The 14,632-nt window shown below is 35.2% G+C and overlaps 1 protein-coding gene and 1 long non-coding RNA gene across 17 annotated transcripts in view; one reads left to right on the top strand and one right to left on the bottom strand.

Annotated features, from left to right (window-relative positions):
* The window catches only part of LOC309496758, a 226,906-nt gene that overhangs the window by 197,061 nt on the left and 15,213 nt on the right, over window positions 1-14,632 (top strand). The gene's annotated exons all lie outside the window — the stretch shown is intronic.
* Window positions 715-14,632, bottom strand: part of plekha5 (pleckstrin homology domain containing, family A member 5) — a 179,738-nt gene continuing 165,820 nt past the window's right edge. For 13 of the 16 annotated variants that reach the window (XM_082166732.1, XM_082166749.1, XM_082166748.1 and 10 more), the window contains 8 exons: window positions 13,195-13,318; window positions 12,963-13,078; window positions 10,536-10,739; window positions 8,942-9,109; window positions 7,215-7,357; window positions 7,003-7,133; window positions 5,842-5,964; window positions 715-1,600 (listed from right to left, as the gene is read on the bottom strand). In XM_082166732.1, the coding sequence (XP_082022858.1) occupies window positions 5,858-5,964; window positions 7,003-7,133; window positions 7,215-7,357; window positions 8,942-9,109; window positions 10,536-10,739; window positions 12,963-13,078; window positions 13,195-13,318 (993 nt within the window). In that variant the 3' untranslated portion in view covers window positions 715-1,600; window positions 5,842-5,857. The remainder of the gene's footprint in view (window positions 1,601-5,841; window positions 5,965-7,002; window positions 7,134-7,214; window positions 7,358-8,941; window positions 9,110-10,535; window positions 10,740-12,962; window positions 13,079-13,194; window positions 13,319-14,632) is intronic. The other 3 variants (XM_082166742.1, XM_082166745.1, XM_082166747.1) reach the window with 3 other exon arrangements.

The raw sequence follows: 14,632 nt of genomic DNA, 5'->3' as shown, positions 1-14,632 counted from the left end.
TCCTCAGTTTTTCACGCAAATCATATATTGCTTGCGATTCGAGGTCAAAACTAATTTTCACAACGTTTTCGATCATTATTACTGAACATTGCTGCACATTTATGAAACACTCAGCATTAGAAAGCATGGTTTACACATCACGACCAGCAGAGGGCGCCATCAGTCATATTGCGTTGCAATACCGCATCCAACCACCAGATGGTGCCAAAACACAGTTAATTAGGTTTTTAATTAACACTGATGATTTTACATTTCATCATTATTCGTGGAATTATTCCATTATTCTTGCTTTGGATAAGATGCATACATCAATAAATGTAATGGATGTACATGGTCACACTTGATTAATTGACACGCATAACAGCTCAATTTCAAAATGACTGAGATGGCCAATCAAATTTAATCATGCGGCCATAAGCGAATTTCAAATATTGAGCAGCACAACATTGATAAAATCATCATTCGAGCGATCTCTGAAGGATCATGTGACACTGAAGACTGGAGTAATGATGCTTAAAATTACAGTTTACTATATACTCACACAGAAAACAGTTAATTTTAATTGTAATAATATTTCACATTACATTTTTGTCTGTATTATCGATCAAATAAAAGCAGGTTTGATAGTGGCAGTGCATTAAAAAAACAAACACCAATAATGTTGTGCAAACTCTCATAATCAGAGGAAAAAAGGAATCAAACGCTCTTGGCATATATAAGAACATCAACATTTATTTCACATGATATAAAACAGATGAAATATGAACATTTGCATATTGACTCTGATACATAACCTCTTCTGCATCTCCGCTCTGCACATCGTATGGTGTACAGTATATACATCATGGACTTTACAGTTTATACATTAAAGTGAAACACCAAACCCTGCTTATTGCTTTTTTTTTTTCAACTGTTTTAAAACGGTCACATCTCATGTGCTAAAAGCCAAAAACTCTGTAATACTCTTCTTTAAACTGTAATACTCTGTACTCTTCTCTCTATTTAAATATATCTCAGCCATAGAAAAATAAAACGCAAGCTGGAACATTCATGAGTGTGTCGGGAAACAGTGTGGTGGCTATTGCGAACTATCCAACATACAGATCATTTACAAATCCCGTCGATCGGCACCTTTACATCGTTTATACACAAATCGTTTGATATCAAAAAAGAAACGATGGGTGTCGTTACAGTGCAAAAGATATGAGTACTAAAATCGTGTCGAGAACACTGGGTAAAACCGGGAGCGATTGATTAAAATCCATATAAAACAAGCGAACGATGAACGCAACCCTTGAGGGAAGTGAGCTTGTGTTTATGGGCTCTACTTCCTGTTTGTAGTGAGTCTGGGTGCTGTGATACGTCAGAATAGCACCTGCTCACACATTACACTCAATCTAACAGAAGAAACTCAAGAGAAGAGTAGCAATATAAATAATCAGCACTAGAAATCAATCCTTTTCCCATGGGTTGAACTAAGGCCTGGACGTCGCTGTGTTCGTGTGGGTCAGCTGATGCTGATGATGATGATGATGATGAAGATGATGATGTGGGACGTCCCCTCACATGCTGCGGTTCACTGATGACGGTGGAGGGGCTGCTGGACACACAAAATCACATTTTACACAATTGCATGTATTAATGCAGAGCCCTGCACATCACATGCGGACAAACATATATATCGTGGATTAAAAACTCGTTCTCTCGTTTTACTGAATCATGCACACGATATAATAATTCGTTCCCTCGTTTTATTCAATCTTGTGCACGATATTATAATTAGTTCCCTCGTTTTATTCAATCTTGTGCACGATATTATAATTAGTTCCCTCGTTTTTAAATCTTGTGCTCAATATAATAATTAGTTCCCTCGTTTTATTCAATCTTGTGCACGATATTATAATTAGTTCCCTCGTTTTTAAATCTTGTGCTCAATATAATAATTAGTCCCCTCGTTTTATTCAATCTTGTGCACGATATTATAATTAGTTCCCTCGTTTTATTCAATCTTGTGCACGATATTATAATTAGTTCCCTCGTTTTTAAATCTTGTGCTCAATATAATAATTAGTTCCCTCGTTTTATTCAATCTTGTGCACGATATAATAATTGGTTCCCTCGTTTTACTGAATCATGCACACAATATTATAATTAGTTCCCTCGTTTTTAAATCTTGTGCACAATATAATAATTAGTTCCCTCGTTTTATTCAATCTTGTGCACAATATAATAATTAGTTCCCTCGTTTTATTCAATCTTGTTCACAATATAATAATTAGTTCCCTCGTTTTATTCAATCTTGTGCACGATATAATAATTAGTTCCCTCGTTTTATTCAATCTTGTGCACGATATAATAATTAGTTCCCTCGTTTTATTCAATATTGTGCACGATATAATAATTAGTTCCCTCGTTTTATTCAATATTGTGCACGATATAATAATTAGTTCCCTCGTTTTATTCAATCTTGTGCACGATATAATAATTAGTTCCCTCGTTTTATTCAATCTTGTGCACGATATAATAATTAGTTCCCTCGTTTTATTCAATCTTGTGCACGATATAATAATTAGTTCCCTCGTTTTACTGAATCATGCACACAATATTATAATTAGTTCCCTCGTTTTTAAATCTTGTGCACGATATAATAATTCGTTCCCTCGTTTTATTCAATCTTGTGCACGATATAATAATTTGTTCCCTCGTTTTATTCAATCTTGTGCACGATATAATCATTTGTTCCCTCGTTTTATTCAATCTTGTGCACGATATAATAATTAGTTCCCTCGTTTTATTCAATCTTGTTCACAATATAATAATTTGTTCCCTCGTTTTATTCAATCTTGTGCACAATATTATAATTAGATTCCCTCGTTTTATTCAATCTTGTGCACGATATAATAATTAAATTCCCTCGTTTTATTCAATCTTGTGCACAATATTATAATTAGATTCCCTCGTTTTATTCAATCTTGTGCACGATATAATAATTAGTTCCATCGTTTTATTCAATCTTGTGCACAATATTATAATTAGATTCCCTCGTTTTATTCAATCTTGTGCACAATATTATAATTAGATTCCCTCGTTTTATTCAATCTTGTGCACGATATAATAATTAGTTCCCTCATTTTATTCAATCTTGTGCACGATATAAAAATTCATTCCTTCGTTTTATTCAATCTTGTGCACGATATAATTAGTTCCCTCGTTTTATTCAATCTTGTGCACGATATAAAAATTCATTCCTTCGTTTTATTCAATCTTGTGCACGATATTATAATTAGTTCCCTCGTTTTATTCAATCTTGTGCACGATATAAAAATTCATTCCTTCGTTTTATTCAATCTTGTGCACGATATTATAATTAGATTCCCTCATTTTATTCAATCTTGTGCACGATATTATAATTAGTTCCCTCGTTTTATTCAATCTTGTGCACGATATAATAATTCGTTCCCTCGTTTTATTCAATCTTGTGCACGATATAAAAATTCATTCCTTCGTTTTATTCAATCTTGTGCACGATATTATAATTAGATTCCCTCATTTTATTCAATCTTGTGCACGATATTATAATTAGTTCCCTCGTTTTATTCAATCTTGTGCACGATATTATAATTAGTTCCCTCGTTTTATTCAATCTTGTGCACGATATAATAATTCGTTCCCTCGTTTTATTCAATCTTGTGCACGATATAATAATTCGTTCCCTCGTTTTATTCAATCTTGTGCACGATATAATAATTAGTTCCATCGTTTTATTCAATCTTGTGCACGATATTATAATTAGTTCCCTCGTTTTATTCAATCTTGTGCACGATATAATAATTCGTTCCCTCGTTTTATTCAATCTTGTGCACGATATAATAATTCGTTCCCTCGTTTTATTCAATCTTGTGCACGATATAATAATTAGTTCCCTTGTTTTATTCAATCTTGTGCACGATATAATAATTTGTTCCCTCGTTTTATTCAATCTTGTGCACAATATTATAATTAGATTCCCTCGTTTTATTCAATCTTGTGCACGATATTATAATTAGTTCCCTCGTTTTATTCAATCTTGTGCACGATATAAAAATTCATTCCTTCGTTTTATTCAATCTTGTGCACGATATTATAATTAGATTCCCTCATTTTATTCAATCTTGTGCACGATATTATAATTAGTTCCCTCGTTTTATTCAATCTTGTGCACGATATAATAATTCGTTCCCTCGTTTTATTCAATCTTGTGCACGATATAAAAATTCATTCCTTCGTTTTATTCAATCTTGTGCACGATATTATAATTAGATTCCCTCATTTTATTCAATCTTGTGCACGATATTATAATTAGTTCCCTCGTTTTATTCAATCTTGTGCACGATATTATAATTAGTTCCCTCGTTTTATTCAATCTTGTGCACGATATAATAATTCGTTCCCTCGTTTTATTCAATCTTGTGCACGATATAATAATTCGTTCCCTCGTTTTATTCAATCTTGTGCACGATATAATAATTAGTTCCATCGTTTTATTCAATCTTGTGCACGATATTATAATTAGTTCCCTCGTTTTATTCAATCTTGTGCACGATATAATAATTCGTTCCCTCGTTTTATTCAATCTTGTGCACGATATAATAATTCGTTCCCTCGTTTTATTCAATCTTGTGCACGATATAATAATTAGTTCCCTTGTTTTATTCAATCTTGTGCACGATATAATAATTCGTTCCCTCGTTTTATTCAATCTTGTGCACGATCTAATAATTCGTTCCCTCGTTTTATTCAATCTTGTGCACGATATAATAATTAGTTCCCTCGTTTTATTCAATCTTGTGCACGATATAATAATTAGTTCCCTCGTTTTATTCAATCTTGTGCACGATATTATAATTAGTTCCCTTGTTTTATTCAATCTTGTGCACGATATTATAATTAGATTCCCTCATTTTATTCAATCTTGTGCACGATATTATAATTAGTTCCATCGTTTTATTCAATCTTGTGCACGATATAAAAATTCATTCCTTCGTTTTATTCAATCTTGTGCACAATATAATAATTTGTTCCCTCGTTTTATTCAATCTTGTGCACGATATAATAATTAGTCCCCTCGTTTAATTCAATCTTGTGCACGATATAATAATTCGTTCCCTCGTTTTATTCAATCTTGTGCACGATATAATAATTCGTTCCCTCGTTTTATTCAATCTTGTGCACGATATTATAATTAGTTCCCTCGTTTTATTCAATCTTGTGCACGATATAATAATTCGTTCCCTCGTTTTATTCAATCTTGTGCACCATATAATAATTCATTCCCTCATTTTACAAAATCTTGTGCACAATATAATAATTTGTTCCCTCGTTTACTAAATGGTGCACATGATATATATATATGTGTGTGTGAGCGTGTGATCATGTGCAGCGGCGTCTGAATGACTCTTAATTGCACTGTTCATTAGTGAAGCTTTATGCTCACTGAGACTCTAATGAACTCTAGTTGGGAGGCTAATTACTGCTTCATTTGAGAGGATCCTTCATTTTCCTAGGAGAACAGACAGATTATTACACACACACACACTCACTCACACTTGTATTTATGATGCAGTGAAACCCTGCGCTCTGAGACAAAGCCCTCAGAAAACTTCTCCTGTAAGCTGCTGTGAAACACACACACTGATTTAATGAGCAATATCATAAAGATACGCTACTAACTGAGACTACTGTATATGAAGCAGACGCTAGTGTCCGTTCTGACCGTCTGTAGTGAAGTGAGCGAGACTGCTGTGTGTGTGTGTGTGTGTGTGTGTGTGTGTGTGTGTGTGTGTGTGTATGTGTGTCTCTTACTCGTCCATCTCTCCTCTCACACACACATGAAGTGAGATCCGTCCGTCAGCTGTGGGGGGGAGGGTGGAGGCGGGGGGGAGGAGGAGGAGCTTGGAGATTGGGGCGGAGTCGACACACTGTTCACTGCAAAACACACAGCGCATGCAGACACACACACACAGGCCAGCCGGTTAATAGTCACACACTGACACACTCAAGCAGGGAACTAAATCAACACTTCCTCTTCACACCCGCTTCATTTTAGTGAATCAAAAATATATACTGAACATGCTGGTTATTTTATGATTCACTAAAATCAAGTTCACTAAAACACACAACAGGTTTAGTGTTTGGTGCAGAGTTATATTTAAAATGTAAATATTCAAAGCAATATAGAATTAATGTATATATAATTTAATTTAATTTAGGACTATGAAGAATTAATAAATATATGAATATATAAAATGTACACATATTTATATTTAGACACTCATTTAAAATTATACCAGTGTTACTTTTGTATCATTGAGAAAAAGGTTTTATTTAATTGTAATTTTAGTTAAAAGTTTTAGTAATTTTCTTGTATGTTTTTGACATTTGTTTTAAATTTATATGTAGTTTTTATACATTTTATTTTAGTTATTTTAGTACATTTTAGTCAAATAAAAAAAAAATATAGCATTAACAACTAGCTGAAATAAAATGTTTTTATTTTTGTACATTTTACTTTATTTAAGTTAACGTTGGATGTTTGAAGTAACAAAAAGGTTTTGTATTGTTTCAGTTTTAGTTAACTATAATAACCCTGATATACACATATATAAATTAAGATATACATTTCTAATTTAATATATAAAAAAAATATTATAAAAAAATTATAATAATAATAATAATATATATTAAATAAATTATTAAACAGTATGATTCACTAAAAAGTTACAGAAATTATGGAATGTATAATATTTATATTTAATTTAATAAATAAATATATACATTAATATGTGATTTACTGAAATCAAACAGACTAAAAGCTTCTAGAACACACAAATCCACAGCAGTGTTAGTGGCAGCAGGACTCATGGGAAGGTTTGAGGGGGAGGAAGGTCTTTCGACCCCGAGCGTTTGATTCCAGTTTAATAGAGTGAATCAGAACTAAAGCTCGACTTGAGTACGAGAGCACACCTGACATCAGCGTGCCGTGTTTGCTATTGGTCAGCTCATAGGACACGTCCTGCTCTTGACTGGAGGGCTTGTCGTCCTCCTCATCCTCCTCTTCCTCGGTGCCCACGCGTACCATGACGGCTGTCTGCAAGCTGACACACACAACGGAGAGCGGTGAGCACTGCTGTTATGAAGCGCTGTGTGTGTGTGTGTGTGTGTGAAGTGAGTCACACCTGTTCTGTGTGGCCAGACTCCTGCGAAACTCCAGCGGACTCAAACGCTTCGGTTTGCCAGACTCCGACTCGCCCTCGTTCAGCGTCACGCTCTTCAGAAGAGACTCTTTAATGGATGCCGATCGGGACACGGGCAGTTTCTCCTGTGTAGAGACACAAACCCATGAAATACACTCTCGTACTGGACCAAAGCACCATTCACAGGGACCCTAGAGAGTGGTCACTGCTCCCTAAACACCTAGCAAGGGATATTTAGAAATTTCCCTTTCATACTTCCAGGTTTTCCTGTTCTTGGAAAAGTTTGTTTATTTTGGTAATCGAGTAATCGGACAATTATTTAGACAAATATTCATATTTAAAACTTTAAATATGCTTTAGACTTGAGTCGAATCAGTATGTTTGGCTGCCGGAAGCTAGTTATTTTAGTCAATAAAGTTTTAAATATGAATATTTTTCTCGCACAAACGCTTCGCTTCAGAAGGCCTTTATTAACCCCCCAGAGCAGTGTGGAGTTCGTTTATAATGGATGAATGCACTTTTATGAGCTTCAAACTTCCACTGCCATTATAAGCTCGGAAGCGTCAGGGTGTTTATTAATTTAACTCCGATTCGATTGTATTCGTATGAAAGAAGGAAGTAATATACACCTAGCATGACTTGAGGGCGAGTAAATCATGGGCTAATTTTCATTTTAACTACTCTGACTACTACTAGTGTGAACTACTCCTTTAAGCAAGCAAGCATGAGACGCTCCACGCATGTAAATGATACCAGTTCGTGTGGAGCAGCATTTACTGTGAGCGGAGCCACTCTGAGACGCACGTAACACATGTGTGTAAATAATTAAAGCACATATATATTAAAGCCACAGGGCATATTTATTTAAAGGGGTGGTATAATACCCTTTTCACAAGATGTAAAATAAGTCTCTGATGTCCTTAGAGTGTGTATGTGAAGTTTTAGCTCAGAATACCCCACAGATATTTTTATATAGCATGTTAGAGTTGTCACTTTTTGAGGGTGAGCAATAGTATTGCATTCCTTTAAATGCAAATGAGCTGCTGCTCCCGGCACAGGGGGCGGAGCTTCAAGAGCTTGTGTGTGTTTGTGTGTTAGTGGCTCCGATTACCTCACACAGGCACACACTGAAACACTTTTAGCCTTTTATGTTCAAACCGGATTCAGACAACATTGATTAGCATATTCTGTCATGATAATCTATAAATCGTGTTCTGGGGGCGGGGTTTATGTAAATTCTAGGGTTATAGTGATGTCACTAACCCGGGAGGAATGTGGTGTAGTCTCTACCAGCCGTTTGTTGTAGTCCTTAAAAAGCGATTTCTTTAAGAGCAAATATCTCCCTTTGCTTTGAACTTTGAGCGTTGTAACTTTGCAGATGTTGTTTACGCTCAAACAGCAACATTACACACTAACTAAAGTTAGAAAAGTCTAATCATATTCAACCACCCCTTTAATTGAATCCCAGACTTGGTGAATTCACAACATGACTTTGCTGTAATATGTTTTTTAAACGGTTTAAATATATCATGCAGCCTTAGAAACCGGTCTAATAATGCGGTTCATGGATTCTCGTTCGTGGAATGCGTCACTCCCGGTATTTTGAGGGTTACTCGACACGGATGAATTGCAATCGAGGATTTATATATATTTTTTAAATCAAGTAATCAAATTTAATCGAGGAATCGTGACAGCCCTAATATATATACCTTGTTCTCCACGATGGCATTTCCGGAATCCACATCATGAGTTTCCCTGCAGTTCTCTTCCGCATCAGTGGGTTTCCCAGCCATCCGCTCCCGCTCCCGATCCTCAGGCGACGGGTCTCTGCGCTCGTCCTGCTCATCCGGAGAGATCACCGGGCTCTTCTTACGCGTCTGAGGGAACAAACGCTCACCGTTAAAACCCAGCAGCACACACACACACACACACACACACACACTGTCGGACAGGAACGCAGCGAGCCGGAAAACTGTAAAGTGCACCGCTGTAGGGAATCATTAAGAGCTCGATTCATCCAGTGATGAGTCACTTTGAATTACAGCGCCGTTCCACAAACTTCTAACGGCGGCGCAGGTTTATGAGAGCAAGAGCCCTCCGGACCAGATGCATGATGGGAATGTGACATGGATGGTGTTATTCACATCCTGTGGTTTTAGAGCGGGTTCACTCGAGTGAGACGGTGCGGGTCGTGGCCGAGCATTTATAAATCTCAGATGATACTGTGAACTAACCAGACTCAACATGTCCAGTGTCATCGTACGGTCCTCAGCGTGGAAAAGCAATGCAAAGCCACACAATTACAGACAATCTGGTGTTTAATAAACAGCAAAGAGGGGAAGGATTTTGGACAGCAATGTGCCAAAAAACAACTAATGTTGCAGATATGCAAGCATATTTTATAGATAGATAGATGGATGGATAGATAGATAGATAGTATTTTTGTCTTGTTTCCAGTCCAAATATCAAAAAATTCTTAAATCAAGATGCATTTACTAGATAAGTAAAATTAGATAAGATATTATGTCTTGTTTTCCGGGGGAATTAATAAAAAATAAAGTGAGTTTTTGCTTAAAAACAAGCAAAATTATCTGTCCAAGGGGTAAGAAAAATAATCTTAATTCAAACAGAAACAAGATTATTTTTCTTACCCCATGGACAGATCATTTTGCTTGTTTTAAGCAAAAACTCACTTTATTTTGATCTATTTCCCCCAAAAACAAGACATAATATCTTATGGCATTTTACTACTTTAGTAAATGCATCTTGATTTAAGAATTTTTTTTTATATTTGGACTGGAAACAAGACAAATATACTAAGTAAGAAAAGCATTTTTTGCAGTGTACAAATATCATATAAATACAATAAAACCAAGCAAACAAACACAAGTCATATTATATATATATGTTTTTAATTAACATATGATAAAAAAATCCAAAACCTTTTTAGGCATAATCTTACTAAAGTCCTTAAGTGAAATAACTGAGTAATCTACTTGTATTAAACCCAGGACAGTCCAATAATATATGTTTAACAGAGAGGGGAGAGTTGGGTCTTCACCTTTAAAAGTCTAATTCATATGACCTACACGACATCTGGAGAACACCACTTGATCAGATCTAGTTTTAAGAGCGATTAAATGTCTGTTTGAAACTTCCGGATGAATTTCATATATCTTATTATTCTCGCACGTGTTCCACTCCTCTTGCCACTTATGCAATATATAGGGATTAATAATAGGTCTGATATGTGAGGGAGGAACTTGACATTCATTAACAGCATTGAGATGCAGATGTTGGCACCTGTAGGGTGTAGTAGGGGTTGTCTTTAGTGAAGGAGAGGCTGCGTGACAGTGAGCCGTCTTCTCTTCTTCGTTCACGCAGCGCCCCCTGCTGGTGTCGTCTGATTCGCTCCATCTGCTCCTCCACACTCATGCGTGTTCGGCCCACCTCTGCAGCGCCGCTCATGTGCTCCACTGCGCTGCGGGGACGGTCCTGCGGGAAAGACTACACACGCGCATATTATATATGCATTAGCAGATATATTCAAACAAATATCAATATAAAGTATTAAGCACAAACTCAAAATATATATATATTCAACCAAAACCATAAAAAAATTATGCAATGATTTAATAATGTAATATTAAATTATACATTTTAATCTGTCAAATTAAATTACATGTATAGATATATTTCAAAAACAAACGAAATAATGATTCAATAATGTATAATATTAAATGATATATTATATTACACATATTATATTAAATATATTAAATTAAGTATTAGTTATATTAAATTATTAAATTACATCGTATCCAATTTCACACACACACACACACACACACACACACACACACACACACACACACACACACACACACACACACACACACACACGTATATATATATATATATATATATATATATAAAATATACAAAATCAAAAATTTATATACAAATATTACTATAAAAATGTATAAATTAAACACACACACACACACCCGTTCAATTTTTTATTTTATTATTATTATCAATGAATCAGGATTCAGAAATTAATAGAAATTAAGAATTAATCTGAAATAGAAATCTTTTGTAACATTATGTATTTACTGTAACTTTAGATTTAATGCATCCTTGCTGAATAAAAGTATGAATTTTTATTAATCTAAAAAAATTCTTACTGACCCCAAACTTTTGCACAGTGGTGTTTAATGTTACAAAAGCTTTCTATTTCAGATAAATGCTGTTCTTTTGAACTTTCTATTCATCAAAGAATCCTGAAACTCTTTTCAACATTGATAATAACAATAAATGTTTGTTGAGCATCAAATCATCATATTAGAATGATTTCTGAAGGATCATGTGACACTGAAGACTGGAGTAATGATGCTGATAACATTTTAAAATATATTCACATAGGAAATATTAAATTGTAATAATATTTCACAATATTACTGTTTTTGCTGTTTTAGATAAAATAAATGCAGCCTTGATGAGCAGAAGAGATTCTTTCAAAAATATTAACAAAAATGTAAACGTTTGAACGGTAGTGTATGTGTATATATTTCTAAGATGATAACCAGACGCTCAAGTCATGTGACACCTGTGAAGCAAACTATTATTAGAAATGTTTATTGATGTGTGCAGGATGCCTCAGCCAGGGTTGCCAAGTTCACGGTTTTCCTGCAGTATTGCGCTTCTTTTACACTGGCGCGGGTTCATTTGTTTCCCGCGGGTTAAAGGTTTGACATAGTGCATAACAGGGCTTTGACTTTTGCCCAAAAATCATATTCGAAGTTCATTTGTTTATTAATATTAATATTTGAATATTTATTAATAATATTTTGACCATTAAAATGCCTTCAGTAAGACATATTGGTATCAAACTTAAGTTGTATATGTTCTGTCCACCAGAGGGCAGTGTATCAGTCAATGTCAACAGGCAGGCAATGATGTTTTCAGAAGAAAAACACGCTGTCACGACTGTTTTTTTTATTTTTATTAAAAAAATTGACACTGGCCTTACTCGTGATTTTTCCCTGTTTCTTTGGGAACCCAAAGTAGCGCCACACGTTGCTTTTCAAATTGTCAGGAGTGTAGATTTCGAACTCCTCGTCATGCGTGTCTGTTGTAGGCGCTGGCGCGGCCATTGTTTTGGTATACTAAATAGGCGCTAACCAGGACGCTAACGTCACCTACAGGAGCCCAGATGACCAATAACAGCCTTGCTAATGAGCTCGCGATTCACAACTTTACCAGACGTGAAAAAGCCTCGGACTCTGAATTGAAAACAACGTTTACAAGCAAACACATTTACAAAAAATAATGTCCATAACAGGTTCGAATATTAAAGTATGCCTAATATTCGTACGAATATCATTATTTTTTTAATATTCGAATTATATTCGAATAATGAAGTTCGGAGTCAAAGCCCTAGTGCATAAACTGTATTTGAATGAAATGCCTGTTTTGAAATATCCATATACATTCCACCATTGATAAAACTGTGCTAGATGATGAGGTTTATGAGGGAGGGGCCCTTTGAGCTCCTTTATGAATTTTTTAAGTTGAATTGGGCTATTTGGACTATATTTGACAGGCCTTTGGGCTTTTACTGGCAACCCTGACCTTTGCAACCGTATTTCAACTATTCATTTTGGACAGGCAAACACAACTCCCATATTTCTCAGATATGTTTGACATGCTTGTGTGCAGTGCACTCACTGTTCTGGGGTCAGGCTTCTTGCTCTTCCTCAAGGTGACATAAGAGGCGATGGTGGAGGATTCAGGCATGGGTGATTTAGTCCTCGGGCTGACCACTCCGACAGGATAAACCATACCTGAGAGAGAGAGAGAGAGAGAGAGAGAGAGAGAGAGAGAGAGAGAGAGAGAGAGAGAGATCAGTGAACAGCAGCGCGGGCTTTATGACAGGAAGTGTTGGTGTTTGTCAGGGCACCTTTGGAGACGCCGGGCGGCTCTTTCTCTGCAGTCTGCTCAGATTTGTCTTCGCCGTTACTCTCGTCGACCTCGGCTACCGTGGTAAGCTCCGGCTCGCTCTTATACAGTCTGTAATCCGGGCCCTGGAGAGCAGAGATTTAACCTGCTTACACATTATTTACAGCACACACACACCCACACACACACCATACAAACGTATTCTGTGAAGGTTTATGCTCATGGATTACACATTAAAATGGGAATGAGAATAAAAAATACATTTGAAAGAAACGAAGCCTCACAAAGGATGAAGCACAAACCAATGCAAGGCTGCGGATCTACTGAATGATTGACAGGGAGTGCTCGAGGATGCTGAAGATGGGTAAATGCACAAATGAACGTCTGATACAAATTAAGAGGGGTCAAAAGCACAAGAAATGAAAACTAAGAGTAAATTAATATCCAGCCCAAAATGAAAACTCTTTCTTCATTACACAGAAAGAAAGTAACACCATACAAGCTTTTGGGGAATTTTGAAGGGGGTAAAATATTTATTTAAGTGCTGATATCTACAGAACAGGTTGCTGATATAATGCAGGTATATCTGATTAATCTATCTATCTGATTTAATGAGTCAAACAATATTTATAAAATGAAAAGACAAATATATTACACAAAAATTAGCCAAGTCAAGTCAAATGTATTTGTAGTGCTTTTCACAATATACATGGTTTTAAAGCTGCTTCATAGAAAATCATGATGTTATTGTTTACAATATCTTCATGCCTTATAGTAGTTGCATTTAGCAGATTAGAGCTGGACAATAATATAGTTAAATTATGCAACGATACAAAAAATTTGATTTGCTACATGTGACTGTGGACCACAAAACCAGACACATGGGTAATTATTTTTAATTGAGATGTATACATCATATGAGAGCTGAATAAATAAGCTTTCCATTGATGTATGGTTTGTTAGGATATGACAATATTGGACGAGATACAACTATTGAACATCTGGAATCTGAGGATGCAAAAAAATCAAAACATTGAGAAAATCTCCTTTAAATTTGTTAATTTATGTTCGCAGTTGTGTTGCATTCACTCACAAAAATAAATGTTTTATATATTTACGGTAGGAAATTTACAAAATATCTTCATGGAACATGATATTTACTTAATATCCTAATGATTTTTGGCATAAAAGAAAAATAATAATTTTGACCCATACAATTATTGTTATACCCTGATCCAGGGTCACATATAGCATAGGTTGCCTTACACTTGTAAACTGTATGAATGTGGATATTTATATATCCAACTTCATATAAAGAGCTGGACGATAATATAGATACATGTTGCAATGAAATAAAAATATTTGTTATTTAGCATTATTATTATCATCTATTTTGAATAACACTGAAAAATGCATGAGAGTGGGTTTAATTTTATGAT

This window comes from Leuciscus leuciscus, assembly GCF_965113295.1.
Source record: "Leuciscus leuciscus genome assembly, chromosome: 4".
Taxonomy (NCBI): domain Eukaryota; kingdom Metazoa; phylum Chordata; class Actinopteri; order Cypriniformes; family Leuciscidae; genus Leuciscus; species Leuciscus leuciscus.
This window is presented reverse-complemented; position numbering and strand designations above follow the sequence as displayed.